Source organism: Wolffia australiana, chromosome 1 (genome assembly GCF_029677425.1).
Source record: "Wolffia australiana isolate 7733 chromosome 1, ASM2967742v1".
Taxonomy (NCBI): Eukaryota; Viridiplantae; Streptophyta; class Magnoliopsida; order Alismatales; family Araceae; genus Wolffia; species Wolffia australiana.
Window position 1 is genome coordinate 27,875,675 of NC_135835.1, and position 16,945 is coordinate 27,892,619.

General features: G+C 42.3%; 1 protein-coding gene across 3 annotated transcripts; it reads right to left on the minus strand.

Annotated features, from left to right (window-relative positions):
- Positions 1-276: 276 nt before the first annotated feature.
- LOC144713419 (rhodanese-like domain protein) lies at positions 277-12,539 on the minus strand. Of its 3 annotated transcripts, none has more exons than XM_078587977.1 (9): positions 12,303-12,539; positions 11,889-12,050; positions 11,362-11,467; positions 10,845-11,040; positions 10,697-10,778; positions 3,295-3,377; positions 2,797-2,929; positions 1,959-2,127; positions 277-1,362 (listed from the first exon to the last, which is right to left on the minus strand). In XM_078587977.1, exons 1-9 carry the CDS (start codon positions 12,474-12,476, stop codon positions 356-358), a joined length of 2,112 nt encoding a protein of 703 aa, XP_078444103.1. In that variant the 5' UTR covers positions 12,477-12,539; the 3' UTR covers positions 277-355. The 3 variants fall into 3 exon arrangements, with proteins under 3 accessions (XP_078444103.1, XP_078444096.1, XP_078444110.1); XM_078587970.1 differs by having other exon boundaries at positions 10,845-11,043; XM_078587984.1 differs by lacking the exon at positions 11,362-11,467 and having other exon boundaries at positions 12,303-12,441.
- Between the last annotated feature and the right edge of the window lie 4,406 nt (positions 12,540-16,945).

A 16,945-nucleotide genomic window follows, 5' to 3' on the forward strand; every position in this document is an offset into this window, starting at 1 on the left:
ATTATTTCAGTTAATTTTAATGGCAGCACTAATACTTCTGCATCCTGGTTGAAGACTTTGCTCATCATGCATATGACATGATCATCCCAAAGGCACGTTAACTTCTTGCAATGACATTGATAACAAAGGTCACCAATAGATAAAAAAAGTGTTTCCTCCGTTTCGATTGAACAATTAAAATAAAAGTTAATGCCACCAACCATATCTGTACTGCTTTAGGGGCTTTAAAGATAAAAAATTCATTCATAAACATAAAAACTCAACCCTCCCCAAAAATCACAGAAAACCCATGAAAACTAAATATTTTTCCATACAACAAAATTAATCTCTCTCGATTTTGAAAATTGATACAGTTTCAATCAGGAAGGAACTGCCTTAGAAAATCTCTAATCTGGTCTATATAAGGAGCCTGAGTGGGGATGATGTGACCCATGTCATGCTGAACAACCACGGCGCATCCCGGGTCGAACTTACCCACTAGTTCAAGGCTTGCCTGGCAATCAATCTGCCTGTCTCTTCCTCTATTTATACCATATATATGAAGAGATGGACATCTTATCATGGATGATGGATGTGGGATTAATGAAAATCCAGAGCATAGAACTGCAAATCTGAAGTCAGGATTGGTGCTGAGGTTAGAATAAACCCACTGCTGGTGACAGACAAGGGCAGCCATGGCTGCCCCTTGAGAAAACCCTAGAATTCCATCAAATGGCCCCATCTTAGAGAATACTTCCTTCAGGTAAGTGTAAGATTCGTGGAATCCACTTGTCTGCTCTTTGTACTGTAGAGGATCAAATGGTTGACCTGCCACTTCCCAGCCTGAGCCTCCCACAGGGTCCGCCAAAGATGACATCGACGACAAGGATGATGGTGATAATGATGATAATGACGATGATGATGATGATGCCGATGATGAAGGCAGTGATGATGATGATGATGACAGCAAAGGCAATGATGGTGATGATGACTGTAGCGACAGCGAAGATGACAAAGATGATGATGATGACAACGATGACGACGATGATGATGATGATGAAGATGACGATGACGACGGTGATGAAGATGACGATGACAATGAAGATGATGGGGATGATGATGATGAAACCAACCAAGCGAATTTTTTCTTGCACGACTGGGTCTCTGGAGGTTTCTGTGAAGACCCCATGGAACCATGACTCGTCTCAGGATTAGGTCGTGGCTGATAAATGAATGGAAGTTCAAAGGGTGCATCTACAAAGATGAGCTCAGCGATGTTTCTCAGCTTTTTCGCAAGTGATGCAGTTCTTCCCTTGAAACCCAAAGCATTCTGCCGGAATCCATGCAAGCACAGTATCCTAAGCTTCCTTTTCTGAATGATATCTGTCAGCAACAACAGAGACTAAGTATCGATGATTGCAGGGAGTAACTCAATGAACTGAATTTTGAATTATGAATGTCATCTCCTCCAAAAGGTGTGGATGTTTGTATCATGACAATGACGAGTGGATGAAAGTATTATGAATCATCATCCTTGTCATCATCATCCACTGGTAGATGATGAATTGTCATAGACGATGACGGTGAGGATGGTTGACAAAAAAATGATGAAAATTTTAAACAAGAAAAGTAGTCAATGCCTACTGGCGTCAACATTCTTGTCAACATCATCCTTTCTAAAAGAAAAATTTGTCAACATCAGCCTTGTCATCACCAAGCCAATGTTGATATTATTTTAATTAAGCTACCTCTCTTTATTTTCTTCCATCTTCTTGATCTCTGTTCTTTTACTTAGTCATCGTTAACATCAACTGTGAATGCTAACCTCATCAAATCCATCATCATCGCCAACCACCCTAAAATTTATCAATGTCAACAAAAGACAATGAAATTGACGTTGATGAAAGCCAAACCCCAAGTCCAAGAGAACCACAGTTAAGAGATACTAGTTTTGGCTGTTGGTTAAAATAATACACTACCGTTAGCAGGGCCTGGAGAATGAATTGATGGAGTTGTGGGGCCTATCTCAGCCACTGGAGAAATATGGGTCACAACCGAAGGAAAATTCTCATCATCTCTTGGCTTGGTTGTCTCCCGTTTGTTTCGATGACTCTGACAAAGTTCACAAACATAGACATTTGTCTCTTTCTGTTTCAGGAAACAACAATGCATCAGAAATTTGAAAGCAAAAAAGTGATTGATTTTATAATTGGGAACTGCCCAAACAAAAATAAAATACTAAAAACATATTTGAGGAATGAAGGAAAGATATTTATTCTCCAACTAATGACACTAAATATTTGTAAACTTGATTTTGAAAATGGACAAAAAGGAATTAGAGATCAGGATTCAACAACATAAACAAAACATCAGGCATTTCAGACGGCTCAGCATTGCTTATGTTGGCAAATAATTGATATAGGGATTTTCGAAACTTATCGCATTCAGTTGAGTCAAAAGGTATAAAAACAAAGTCTACAGCATTTACCAAATTGAAAGCAAATATCGCAGAATTTTGTTCTCCTTTTGTGATATCAAACACGAAACATTATGACATCAGAACGTTTTTCTAGCCCAGTTCAACCCAATCAAACAGAAAGATAATGTATAAAATAAGGAAAGCCAGTCGCATTTTTATGATCAAAAGAATAATCTAGGCCAAGTTGGAAAAGCAATTAGATACAATTTTCAAATTTAAAAGGTCTGATAAAAGAACTCAAAGAGTCTGAAATTCAAGAGAATAAGAAGAAGAAATAAGTAAGGATATATATGAAATTAATAAATACAACGACCCGAGAGAGGATATCTAGAACATACTTGACAAGTAGGGCACACAAGAACTAGCATTCTGCAGTAAGTGCAGCGGCACCTGGGTGTGTAGTCATCATATGAGCAAGCACACAGTAGGCATGATCCTAACATAGTCATGCTACGGCTTCCAACAGAAACCCTAAATCCCAAAGTTGACAATGATTAGTCCTTATCAAACAGTACGAGGATGGAATTTCAGGCATGCCCAGAAGTCAAGGTTATATCAAAACGACATGACACATTACAATCTGAGAAATAGAAAATGCCATTTTGCTTCTCAGGGGGATCAAAATTTCCTAGCTTATAAAAGCAATAATAAACAGCGGTTCAGGGTTATTGAATGACAAATTGATCCCGCTAAGCCTTTTCTGTATGCTGAGCGTATACTTGACCTTTTTTTATTTTTTGAAAGAAAAGAGGAAAGATCACCTGAACTCGGTGATCAATCCAAAAAGAGTATACTCGACGTTAAGTGGAAGAAAATTGGGCATTAAGGGTATCCACCTGTAATCAAAAACAAAATTCTTTCCCTTGAAGAATCCACCATCTGGATATTGCTCTAAATACCTCTGAATGCCACCAAATAACTGTCACAGAACAGCGGGAGAAAATCAATGAAGAGGAACAATTTGGAGAGCCATACGGCAAACTAGACAACAAACAAGACAAGGTCACATGAACATATAACTACCATCAAAGTCTATCAACAAACATGAAACATGATTATTAGTAGTTAATGACTTTATTTCCCAATGCTATTTGCTTCTAGCTCCATCATAAAAGTAGAAATATAAAACATTAGAAAGTGAATTTTGTTTCTCTTTCGGGATGGGGGCGAGGGAGATGAGACACTGCTTGTTTGGAACGATGAACACTGCTGAAACCAGGGGACGGTAGCGGAAGACGAAATGCTGGATATCAACAGGAGGAAAAGAGGCAGAGGAGAGAGAGAATTTTTTTTTTTGAAACAAATAAAAGGCAGTTACCCGACGAGTCGGTAACCACCCGAGACGTACATGGGCCCTAGAGCCCGTGTGATGCATGCTTAACCACTCCTCTCTCTATTCTCCCCTCACGGAAACCATGCCGCAATGAGGTTGTCGACCTCATGGGTGAGTCTGTCCAGTGAGGCCTGCCTCCCCCTGAAAACCACATCGTTTCGATGTAGCCATATTCCCCAGAGCACCGTCAGTGCGCGGCCCCTTTCCTCTTTTCGTCTATTTCCATTTATTTGCATGGATTCCCAAAAGGCCTCAGCTGATGTCGTATTGATTCCCAGATGTGTTTGAGTACCCAAGTTGATCGTGCAAAAGGGCATGCAAAGAACAGATGGTCATAGTCCTCTTCTCCTTGCGTGCAAAAGATACAAATCGTCGGTATCTCTGGGTACAACCGTCTCAGGAAGGCACGAGTCACCAGTCTCTTGCGGTACAGTAGCCACCCGAAGATCATTACCTCTAGGGTGGCTTTTAGGCGCCATATAGCTTGGCACGTCGATATGGTCGTTTGGTCCTCGTTCCCTTGGTGGATTCCTGTATAGACTTCTTCGACTGAAAATGGGGCATTACTCCAAACCCAACCGTCCTTTGCTCCTAAACATGGTCGGATGTGATGCAAGGCCTGCTGCATGTCCATGCATTCAACTACCCTTTGGTCTGACAAAGCGCCGTCAATTACCGGGTTCCAAATGTTGTCCCAACATTCGCCCACTGTGGCCTCAGGATTTTGGGCGAGCGCAAATAACCGCGGATATGTATCACAAAGGGGGCCGCATGGTGCCCATTTGTCTATCCAGAAGCGAAATATAGCGCTGTCTCCTAGCCTGGCTGAGTAAAACTCATGAACTTGGGAGAAAATTAGGCGAAGGCCTTGCCAGAAGGGTGACGCCTCTCTGATTGGGGTTGTTTTATCCTCCCAATTCAAACCCCAACCGTAGCTGTCCCGCAACATCTGGATGACGAGGTCCTCACTGGGTTGCATGAGCCTTGTCACCCATTTAGTTAGTAATGCCGTATTCATACATGGTAAGTGCAAGACTCCTAGCCCTCCTTGACTGGTGGGTCTGCAGACAGTGTCCCATGCCACCAGTGCCAAACGTCGCTTGTGGTCTGATTCTGCGCCTTTCCAGAAGAATCTTCTCATCAGGCTTTCTAATCTTTGACTAATGCCAACTGGCATTTTGAAAGTGAAGAGATAGAAGATGGGGATTGCTAACAGTACTGACTTCAGTAGAACCAACCACCCCCCTAGACAGAACCTTGGCTTTCCAACCTTCCAGACATCTTTCAACTTTCTCTATCACTGGTTGCCAGTCCGCTTTCAACAACCGCCCATTGGTCAATGGCAAGCCCAAATATCGCATCGGAAGACTGCCGATTGGTGTACCTAGGGCCCCAGCGCACTGCGTCTCCTCCTCCTGAGATAGCCCACTGCTCACGAAAGCTGACTTGGCTCGATTGATTTGTAGACCCAAGAAATCTGCAAACAAGTCGAGTACTGTGGAAAGATTTTTTGCTTCTTCCTCTCCACCTTCTAAAAAAAAGGTGGTGTCGTCCGCATACTGCAATAGATGTATCCCCTCTGGAAAGCTAGGTGTCTGGTATCCCCTTAGGAGGCCATGTGCGCAAGCTAGATTCATACATGTGGCGAGTGTGTCCGCAAGAGAGCCTCGTCGTCATTATCATCAGCTTAGCAGGTTTTTCTATTTCTTTCTTTTATTTCTTTTCTTTCTTTCTTTCTTTCTTTTTCATTTATGTACATGGCCCATTATCTTGGGACCGCTTTGTAAGCCCATAAAACTGTAGGGCCAATAGTTAGCAAATGATTCGACTTCTTTCCACAAATCCTCGTAACAGAGACTGACTTTAAGAGCTAACGAGGAGCGTTCGTGAAAGATATGTTTCCACCCACGAGACGCAAGAGGGAGTTACCAGGATAGAGAGATGAAATGGGAATGGTCAGAGGAGAGGTTGAACGGCGGAGGCTGGGATCAACCAGATGCAGCCACCTGAAGACACTGAGAGGTAGAGACGATCACAGAGGATGGGGATTGCAGAAGGAGAGAGGGACCTTGGACTTGAGCAGAAAGGAGACAAGGAGCTTCCAATTGCAAATATTGTCTACCTGCTCTTATAAAGGGAGGGCTGCACTATTTAAATGAAACACAAAGAAGGGGAAAAGACAAGTCTGCCACAAGTAGGGTTGCGAATTTTATCAATTATATATAAAGAAAGTCAGGTAAGAAAAAATAAAAGAGTGGTGCACGAAGGCCGTCCTATGGTGAACTCGCGCAGAGGTCGTCACCGGCCGGGAGGCTGCGGGCGACACCGCGCTCGGCCCCGGAGGAGCTCTGCCGCTGGGCTGGTAAGGCTCCAGCGGGTTGAGTAGGGCTGGGCTGGGGTTTCCCTTCGTGCACGGCGGGGGTGTGTGGGTGGAGACGAACTTGTTGCCCAAGGATGCCAGGGAAAGGGCGAGGGGTGCTGTGGAGTCGTTTGGCCGCAGGGTTATGGTTGGTGATGTGGAGAGCAAAGCCCGTCTGAAGCTCGGGGAGGCTGAGAGGGCGCTTCAGGCTATTGCTGCCGACACCAGCAGCTTCCTGGAGGTAAACGGTGAACGGGAAGAGCTTGGCGGAAGGGACAAACAACCGGGAGGACCACCCCAATGGCCGGACGTGGTATGCGGGCGAAGACGTGGAGGCGGGGAGGGTGGCAAGACCGTATGAGGGGGGAAGCAATACCAAGACAAGGGAGAAGGCGGCGGATGAAGAGGAGGTAATAGAGGACCAACCAGTGGGAAGGTGGATGGAGGACGATGTCACACATAAGGGGAGTCGGGGGACGCAGCGGAGCCAGAGATGGCAGACACTTTCAGACCATGGGTCGTGTCGGGGGGTTCAAGAAGCCGATGGGCGAGCGGCAGAGAGGACAGTTCCGGCGGTCGGTTCTTCTTTCCGGCGATATAGGCCAAGACCGTCTGGGCAAGTCGTGGGACAGAAAGGAATACGATAAAGGCTATCGTGGAATTCGAATGCAAGGAGACCAGGAGGAAGGGGGAAGATAGAGTTGAAGGCGGAAAAGTACATCAAAGTTTCTCCCGTGATGGCAGAGGCGGAGCGAGGAGGCAAGGTCATCCCGGGGGTGTTCGAAGAGGAGAAGATAGAGGGTGGTTTTTTGACAGGGTGAACGGAGGCAGAAGAGGAGAGGAGAGATGGAGACGGTCGTCATGGTGGTCGAACGGCCCTTCGGTCGATCTGCATCGTGAATCGCAACGACTTCTGCCAGGCAGAGGGGAAGTAGGTAGAGATACCAGAGATGGATGCAGGCAGCCAGACCACGAAGAAGGGGGAGAACAAGAAAATGGGGAAAGAAGAAGAAGGGCTTACGCCGAAAAAAAAAAAAAAAACTCCTACCGTGGATTAGGGGAAGGAGAGAGGAGGCAAAATGATAAGACTGGAGGTGATAGAAGAAGTGAGAAGGCTGGTTATTGCTTCAGGCCAGCCAAAGGGGGACTGTTGGAAATCCACAGGGCAGAACACCACAAGGGACCTACAAATGAAAACAAGAAACAGGAAATGCTGTGCACCCGGATCTGTCAGCTGCCAGGAGATCTGGACGAACCCTCAACAATCCCGGGGAGCAAGACAATGTAATCCCAGATGAAGAAGAAGGCCGGGTTTTAGTTAAACACCGCAGAAGTAGTCACAGGAAAGTGCAATCCGAAGCAGTGTGTAGATACGATCTATGTTTCAAGGGCACCACCCATGGGAATGCCCAGGACCCATTGTATGCATGAATTGCCGGAAGACAGGACATAGACAGGCAAATTGCAGTGAGGGAAGAGGAGAAAAAAATGCCATGAAGGACAACGGGAATCAACAGACAAGTTACAAGCATGCCAAAGGCCCCGAAAGCAGACAAGGACTGGAGATAGATGAAACTATTAGCAGAAGACGTTTAATAGGAGTAGTCCTGAAAGGAGCCCCGAACTTGGAGGAAGTGAGACAAGATCTATGGGAGAAACGTCCTAATCTAGATAGGGCAGAACTATGGGCCCTGGATAACGAACAACTAATCATCTGCGGAGTCTCAATGGCGGCTTACATCAGAGTCAATGGCTGGACGCAACAGCTTAACGGTCAGGTGGAGCAGCAATGGCGACGAGAACCCAATAAATGGTGCACCCAAGGAGGCGCGGGCTACAACTATACTAGAGGCTCGAGATATTCCAACGGGTTATAGAATCAGGCCGGGGCTGGAGGAGATGATCAGATCATTCAGCAGACTCTGTCGTATCATCTCAACCGGACTTGTGCCCGGAGACCCTAATTGTGTGATAACGGAAGTGGAAAGGCTCAAGGGGGCCGTGATTCCTCCCATGGTTAGACTGAGGGGTCCGGAGGGGTCTCTTGAGGTCAAGCTAGCTACACGGACGCCGCCCCCACCACCAACGACAGGAACAAGAACGGAAGAGACTGGAGCTGGCAAAGTGGAACACAGGCCACAACTGAGAAATTTCATAACACCAGAGGAAGAGAACACCCAAGAAAGCCACGACCAAAACAGCAAGCTGCATTGTCAAAGGGGAAGAGACTGGGCAATGGGGCAACAGTATAGCAGGATCGAAACCAAGGGCGGACACCGCCAGGCAGAACATAACCAAAGGAGCTCATCTTTTTGAAAATGAGGCAAATACCAGAAACGAGGAGCATGTGTCAGAAGGGGAGACACTACGAAGACTGAAGAAGGGCCAGGAAAGAGCAACCATCACAAGCCAGAATCCTCCACTCAAAACTGCAGTACAGAAGGCAAGAAACAAGAAGCAAAGACGAATTAAGGAAGTCAAAGGACAACAACTGTTAAGGACAGAAAAAGAAGGGGCGCCAAGATGGTGAGCCGTGAACGTCAAGCGGAATTGATTTGGCCATTTTCAGAAGAGGAGGTTAAGGCGGCAATTAAGGGGCTGAACGGGGAGGGAGCTCCAGGACCAGATGGCATCCCACTCTTTTTTTACATCAAATGCTCGGATCTGGTTGGTACGGAGGTGATGGCCACAATTGCTGAATTTCAAGAAGGTCGATGAAGCATGGATCAATATTTCAACAAATCAGTCTTGTTGTGCGACGGGCTATCGCCAGAAGAGGAGGCACAGTGTGCAGAGATACTGAGCACACCAATTAGGAGACTCCCAATGAAATATTTGGGCCTACCACTGATGAAGGGGAGGCTGACGAAAGCAGATTGGCAACCGGTTATTGAGAAAATGGAACATGGGCTAGAGGGATGGCAGGCAAAGGTGTTATTGAGAGGAGGCCGATTGGTGCTGCTGAGGTCGGTATTATCATCCATTCCAATTTTCTATCTCTCAGTTTTCAGGATGCCAACGGGAATCAGGAAGAGAATAGAAGGCATGATGAGACGCTTCTTATGGAAAGGCTCAAAACCAGAACGAAGCAGGGGAGTTACGATGGTAGCATGGGATAAGTTATGCCGGCCCTTCAAAGCTGGAGGTCTGGGAGTCCTACATTTGCAGAGTATGAACATGGCACTATTAACCAAATGGATGGAGAGAATTATGAATCCACGAGGGGATCTGGTCATAGAAACACTACAGGACATCTATGGAAGGGGACTGAATTGGGACAGAAAGGCAAAGCCGTACCATGGAGCATCGCCTTTTTGGCAAGGGCTCAAAAAGATCTTCCCAAGAGTAGAAGGTTTTTTTCTGCCAAGTTACGCGGCGTGGCGACTTTTCAATACTGGAAAGATGCCTGGTAGCCGAGGTCCAGCATGAGCGTGATTTTCCCTCGATTGTATGCACTTGCACACAATCACAATGCCCAAGTTTGAGACTGTTCGGATGGCACGTGGAGCCCAATCATCCAAGGGGCCTTATCTGACCAGCGTGTTCTTGAGTTCATGGACATCCAACAGTCCCTCATCCAGCTACGACCAAAAGAAGGAGAAGGAGACAGTTGGACATGGACAAATGGCTCCTTCTCGGTCCAGAAGGCTAATGAGAAGATTCGGGAGGGGCAGGACGAAGACACGTCAGTATTCAGGGCGTGCAGATTGATATGGAGACAGAAAGTCCCACTGAAGGTGAGGTTTTTTGGATGGCTGTTGACAAGGAGAAGATTAATGACAAGAGTCGTCCATAGAAGGTTATATCCCGATACATCGTCACAGTGCACGCTATGCTTGAATGGCGAAGAAGACTGCAACCATCTCTTCTTTGAGTGCTCCTTTGCTCGCACGGTCTTGGCCAGCCAGATATTTTCAAGGATAAAGGTGTCATCAGAAAGGGCGTTCTGGGAATCAGTACAGAATTATAAAGACAGAGGAAACGAGGAAGGTGGTCGAGCCGTAACGGTTCTATGGGCTGTCTGGTTGCACAGAAACGAGGTGCTGTTTAGGGGGAGAACGGCCTCTACGGATGGAGCTATACAAGAAGCAGAAAATTTTAAGGCCGCATGGCTCCTGAGAGCGACAAGAGGGAGATTTTGATTGATCGGACTGTAAAGGATGGGACCGTGAGGTCATGGTGGGAGGTTCACCGACTAGTCGGGTGTTCATCCCTACTATTTTTCAAAAAAAAAAAAGAGTGGTGCATGCAATGTCTCAATCGACAATTAAAATGATAATTGGTTGAACAAATGCACTTATCCAGAGAGCTACGAGAGCTTTCCCTGGATATTAGTGATCGTGGAAAACGTAGCGCTTGACTTAATGAGGAAAACATGAGTCGAAGCATCTAAATAGACTATACGATAGAAAAAACAGGAAAACATCCCCGAGCAAGATAATCACTCTTTTTCCCATCAATGAAATTAAATAAAGCAAAAGGACGAATTCTAATTATCAGCTTAGTAACTCTAATTCAGAAGACAAAGGCAGTTTACCAGACCCACCTGATAAACATTCTCAAAACCATCACCTTTAGACCGGAGATAGGCTGACGCCATCTCGCAGCGAATACCACCAGTGCAGTACCTAAAAGGATATAATTCATTAAGAAGAGGAGATACTTAATAAATGGTTATGAGACGGGTAAGTTACATTAGGACGTGATTATTCCGCAATTGCTCGGAATGCTTATCCATCCATGCTGGTAAGTCACTAAACTGTCTGATCCCCGGATTCAATGTCTCAACATCAGGTGACTGAAACATCCCGATTCGCGTCTCATACAGGTTTCTCGCATCCAACAAGAAAAGTTTTTTTCGTTCTGCAGTGTTCTCAGAATCGACACGGCCTGCTGTTCGTTAATTTCATTAGCGTTCCACTCAAGACTTTCATTATTACGCGAATTAACAATGCTGATTGTTCAAATTTCAATAACAATCCAAAACATTCTGGATTACAATCGAACTTAGTGTACAAAACACTTGCATAAGAGAGAAGAAGAGAGCGAGTAGTAAAAGGAGAAGTAAATGTCGCTTGGAAGAAATCTAACTATACAAGACATTAAGCCCTTTAATTCCCCTTTTTTCTTTCTAGGATATCCCATAATTAAACTCGGACTTATTTTTGGTTCTATTGTAAGATGAAATTTAACTTGTGACATTTTACCAACCGGCGTCGAGCAAAACAGAGTGAAATTCAGCAGCGGAGAGATGTTTCCCAGCGTTTGAAATGCAAGGTGACTTCATCTGAGGATTGGGTCCAAACGTTACAAGTTCCTAAAGGCCCATAACAAAAGAAAATTAGAGTGGAAAGCGCATGCTCAAGAATAGGCTTATCAAATTTTACACTGTGTAATTCAATTTCACCTGAAAAATTATTGATTCAAACGGAATAAAAAAATTGCATCTCACAGACAAGGATTAAAAGAAGACATCTATTTCAGTAGTTTCTACTTTAAAACTACTGGCGGGGCACTGTCACAAATTTCTGAAGGCCCGTAATATAATAAAATAAGAGTGGAATAAGCATGCTCAAGAATAGGCTTATCAATTCACTTCGACAATTTTACAAAGTGTAAATGCCAATTAATCTGAAAAAACACTGATTCAAAGAAGCTAAAAATTGCACAAAACTGAAAAGGATCCAAAGAGGAAATCAATTTCCGCAGTTCATATTTAAAAATTAGTGAATGGGCACCTTTACAACGCGGACAGAAAGGGATGAAAATCCGCATTCCTTGGACACTTTGTCATCGGCAGGGTAGTGGCAGGTTGCAAGCTTGAAGTCAGTCCCTTCGAACAAAGCGTTCGACTTCATCATCGATATATGTCTCTCCAACGACGATATTTTACCGCCCACCTGCATAATTATGTTTAAAAACTGAAGGTGAAGGATTTTTCCGTTCGGATTAATTCGATAATCCCTCCATTAAAAGGAGATATTTTATCCATTTTTCTCATAGAGATTACTGCTGCTGAAGCAGCTATCGGTCTAGCCGCTGTCTGATCGATCCATCTCAACATAAAATCAATAAGTGTCAACCAATGCAATTTTTGAATTAATTCTCACCATTTTTTTGTCAAAAACATCAAAAAGAATCTTAATTCATACCGTGACATTAACGCCATCTGGGCCGATACGGACGCGGCCGAGAAGACCAAGCGAGCTGCAATTGGTCTCGAAAAACCGCACAATGGCATCGATATCTGGCAATGCCACGTACTTATAATACAGAAGAATACCATCTTCTTCTCCTCGATCGGCAAACGAACTCTTCTCCGTCATCGCAAGAGCAGAAATCTCTGCTAGAACCCTAGCATAGACTGGAAATTTCAAATATTTGATGGTGGACATAGGTAAGAAAAAAAAGCCTAATAATAAATCCTCAAATTTAAATAATTCAATAAAAAATAATTATCTTCAGTTTATTCGATAATAATTATTAACAATATTTATTAATTAGATAATTCAATAATAGTGATAATAGTTACCTGATAGTCCACATTTTCAAATGTGGGTTAGTCTATAAATTTTAGCAATTATTCTTAGTTAATAATAAGGTTTGTATGTCTGGATGACGTGTGTTGATGTCTATGATGACGTTGGAAAGAGGGTTTGTCTGATCACGTGCGGTGTGTCGTTGTGCGGTCGTTGCGCGGTGCGGTTCAAATTATTGTTTATCTCATCTCTCGTCTCTCGTCTCTCCGTCTCCCTTATTTCTCATCTCTCTCTCTTGTCTCTCATTTGTTTCTTGTTGCCCTCATTTCTCATGTATGTCATCTGATATATATATATATATCTGTATGTATTTATCTCTTATCTCTCTCTATGGAAGTTTTGAGTGATGTGATTATGGTTCACCGCATGCACAATGGGTTTGGGGTCGATGATGGACTGAAACTTTGCATTGTAGACATCACCGACAAGGGTTGATGATGTTGAGGAGTATATTGATTCTTTACAAAAAGTTAGCTAAAATGACATTTGATGATGGCATCAACCATCAATGCCAATCCATAGTGGTGATCCATCAACATCCTCTGCAGCTACTCAACATCCAATGCTCGTCAATGATCATGAAATTGATGAGGTGTGGTTTGGCATATCATGGGCCAACAATTGAACTTATTGATTAGGTTAAATCGATCATTCGCTACTTAATCTAAATGTGATATATTAATTGATAAGTTTCGCCCAATAGTAGTTGTTGGGCCATTGAAGTTATTAAATAGCCTGATACATGGGCCTAGAGAGTCTCACGTACATTTTTTTTAGAAGTTGGTGTATATACTCAAAGTTTGGGGAGTTATCTTAATTGTTCATGAGGGTAATGACTTTTATACAAAAATTTTCGAACAGTGTACATTAAAGGGGGCAACCTCATTTCATACACACACGACTCATTATTGAGTGCCCTCCTTCTTCTCTTGCCATTCCTCCTTTAGTGTTACTTCCAATTAGACACGGTGGTGAGAAAATCCTTTTAGATTTCTGGTAGCTCAATTCGAGGGAATGGAGATGTTTGATGATTGTGTGGATACATCTAGAGGTCTGGCATCTGCACGGATTGAATGAACTTGTCAAAAGAACCAAGTTATAATGGAAATTATTTTGCACTGGGTGATGTGATCGTATACATTTTAAAATAAATATATATATGATTCATCGACTCAGCCCGACTAAGATTGGTAAGGTTATTATATGATTCATCAGTAGATAAAATCGATTAGATTGGTTTGATCAACCCATCAAGTTGAATGGTTTTTTAGGTGCAACCGAGTTTTAGGTGCAGTGCCATGGGTTTTTATTGTTAGAAAACTTAACAAATTTAGGGAAATGGTCAATAATTCAGTTTAGCCCCACACGAATTTAACGCCACACAATATAAATATATGTTCACAATGTTAGATATTACACATAGTAAATGTAATATCTAAAACACTATTCTTAGTGACATGATACCCTCCGAGTGACTATTCTCTGATCATTGTGGGATTGTACTATACAAAGGGTTGAGAGACATTCACAACATCATTGATATGTTTGTGATCTTGAAGTAATCTATCGGATCTCACTAAGCTGATTTTGACTACGATGACAATGAGGAAGGAGAAGAAACACGGTTTGATGGAAACTGATGAGCTATCCTTAGCACACAAGGCTCAGTAACTTAAGTTTCTCGTGACAATCATATTCGAATAGATTTGTACGAATTCAGGCATAGATAAAACTCACAAAATATAAATGTACTGTTTCTGCAAGAAAATAATTAAAATAATTGTAAATTAAAATTAGATTTTACATTTTGATTTGCTAATATAAAATCTGTGTTCGTCATTTTTGTATATTAACTTAGTATGTACTTTTAACCTAATATGAATATAGTAGCCAATGCACTCACTTGAATTATCGAAAGAAATTTGCCATTTAATACACCTATTATAATTAAATATTTTCAATTAATTTTTAAATAATCGAATTGCATTATTTTATACTATTTTTTCGCCTATTTTGACTATTATAAGTTCCATTAATGGATCATATTTCCCATATCTAGCTATTTCACAAACTAGATAAATGTACCATGGTATGACACGATGCTAAGAAAATAATTTTTTTTCACTGACCCGTCTATACTCAGGAAGGTTTTTCCACACCATCCACCGACTGTTGGGGTTCAAGTCTTAATTGGATAGCAGCCGGGGAGAAAGGCAGGGCTTCAAGCCAGCTCTTTCCTTCATTACTGGCACCATACCAGTATATAATTTGATTTTGTTAGACAATGTGTGGCTGGTAAAGAAGGATTTTTCTATAGAAAATGAATAAATGCATTTATTCATCCACTAATTTGTATGTATTTTAAATGTTAAAGTAGTTAATTATTTATCATCAATATTTAATATGATTCCATAGTCCGGCATGTATAAATCAATTACTTTAAGGCTTATCGAAAAGTCGGGCCCCGGGCCAGGCCCGAAAATTAATCCTTGGATCGAGTTTGGTGAAAATTGGTTGCATTAATGGGTCCCGCTGACCCGATGGTAATCCGACAGGACGAAAGAAGCAGGCACAAAATATTAAAAAAATGCGGCATGATAACTGACCAAATAAGAAAGTCATTCAATAAAAATATTTTAAAATTCCGTTGAACAGTTCTTCTCGATAGTGCCGAATATTTATTACTCGAATATTTTACGACAGAAATTCGATAGAATATTTTCTCTCTCTCTTGACCGTTCTTTCTTAATATATCTCTTTCTCTTCTATTAATTACTCTTTCTTTATTTCTCTCTCTATCTCGATCTTTCTCTCATACTCCCTCTTTATTTATTTTTCTCCATCTCTCTCTCAAATTATCTCATTCTTTCTAATACTCTATCACTCTATCTTTCACCATCTCTCTCTCATGTCATCTCATTCTATCTATCTCTTTCACTTTATATCTCATTCTTTCTCATATCCCTCGCTATATCTTTCTCCATCTCTCTCTCTCGTGTCATCTCATTCTAGCTATTTCTTTCACTTTATATCTCGTTCTTTCTCTTATCCATCGCTCTATCTTTCTCCATCTCTCTCATGTCATCTAATTATATCTATCGCATCTCGCTTTATCTCGTTCTCCTACTATATCTTTTGCCATCTCTCTCTCAAACCATCTCGCTTTATCTATCTCTTTCACTTTCTATCTCATTCTCTCTCTCATCCTCTTACTCTATCTTTTGTCATCTCTCTCTCTCTCTCTGTAACCATCTCGCTTTATCTATCTTTTTTCACTTTCTATCTCATTCTTTCTCATCCTCTTACTCTATCTCTTGACATATCTCTCTTTCACTTTCTATCTCATTCTCTCTCTCATCCTCCTACTCTATCTTTTGCCATCTCTCTCTCAAACCATCTCGCTCTATCTCTCTCTTCTACTTTCCATCTCTTTCTTTCTTTCATCCTCCTACTCTATCTTCTGACATATCTCTCTATCTATCTCTTCTACTTTCTATCTCATTCTCTCTCTCATCCTCTTACTCTATATTTTGCCATCTCTCTCTCAAACCATCTCGCTCCATCTCTCTCTTCTACTTTCCATCTCTTTCTTTCCCTCATCCTCCTACTCTATCTTCTGACATATCTCTCTATCTATCTCTTCTACTTTCTATCTCATTCTCTCTCTCATCCTCTTACTCTATATTTTGCCATCTCTCTCTCAAACCATCTCGCTCCATCTCTCTCTTCTACTTTCCATCTCTTTCTTTCCCTCATCCTCCTACTCTATCTTCTGACATATCTCTCTATCTATCTCTTCTACTTTCTATCTCATTCTCTCTCTCTCTCTCCTCTTACTCTATCTTTTGCCATCTCTCTCTCAAACTATCTCGCTGTACCTATCTCATTATTTCTATTCTCTCTCTCTCTCTCTCTATCCATCTTTCTCCATCCCTCTCTTAAACTATCTCGCTCTACCTATCTCATAACTGCATTGCTCTTTCTCTCTCTCTCTATCTTTCTCCATCCCTTTCTGAAACTATATGGTCAACCTTTCTCTTTCACTTTCCATATCAGTCGCTCTCATTCTCTCTCAAACTATTTCTCTATCTCTTTCACTTTCTATCTTGTACATTCTGTCACTTTATTTATCTTTTCTTCATCTCTCTCTCACAAATTATCTCGTTCCATAACTTTAACATTCTACTTCACTCTCTCGCTCTATCTATCTCTGTTCATCTTTCTCTCATCTTACTGCCCCTTCCTCTCACTCTTCC

Bases quoted from the DNA above. Each gene is read 5' to 3' on its own strand.
- LOC144713419 (XM_078587970.1), bottom strand. From the start codon at position 12,476: ATGACGGAGAAGAGTTCGTTTGCCGATCGAGGAGAAGAAGATGGTATT. The intron at 3,378-10,696 runs GTGGGTCTGGTA...GTTCTGTGACAG, and splicing joins GTTTTGAGAATGTTTATCAG to TTATTTGGTGGCATTCAGAG. The intron at 2,930-3,294 runs GTGGATACCCTT...TTTGGGATTTAG, and splicing joins AATTTTGTTTTTGATTACAG to GGTTTCTGTTGGAAGCCGTA.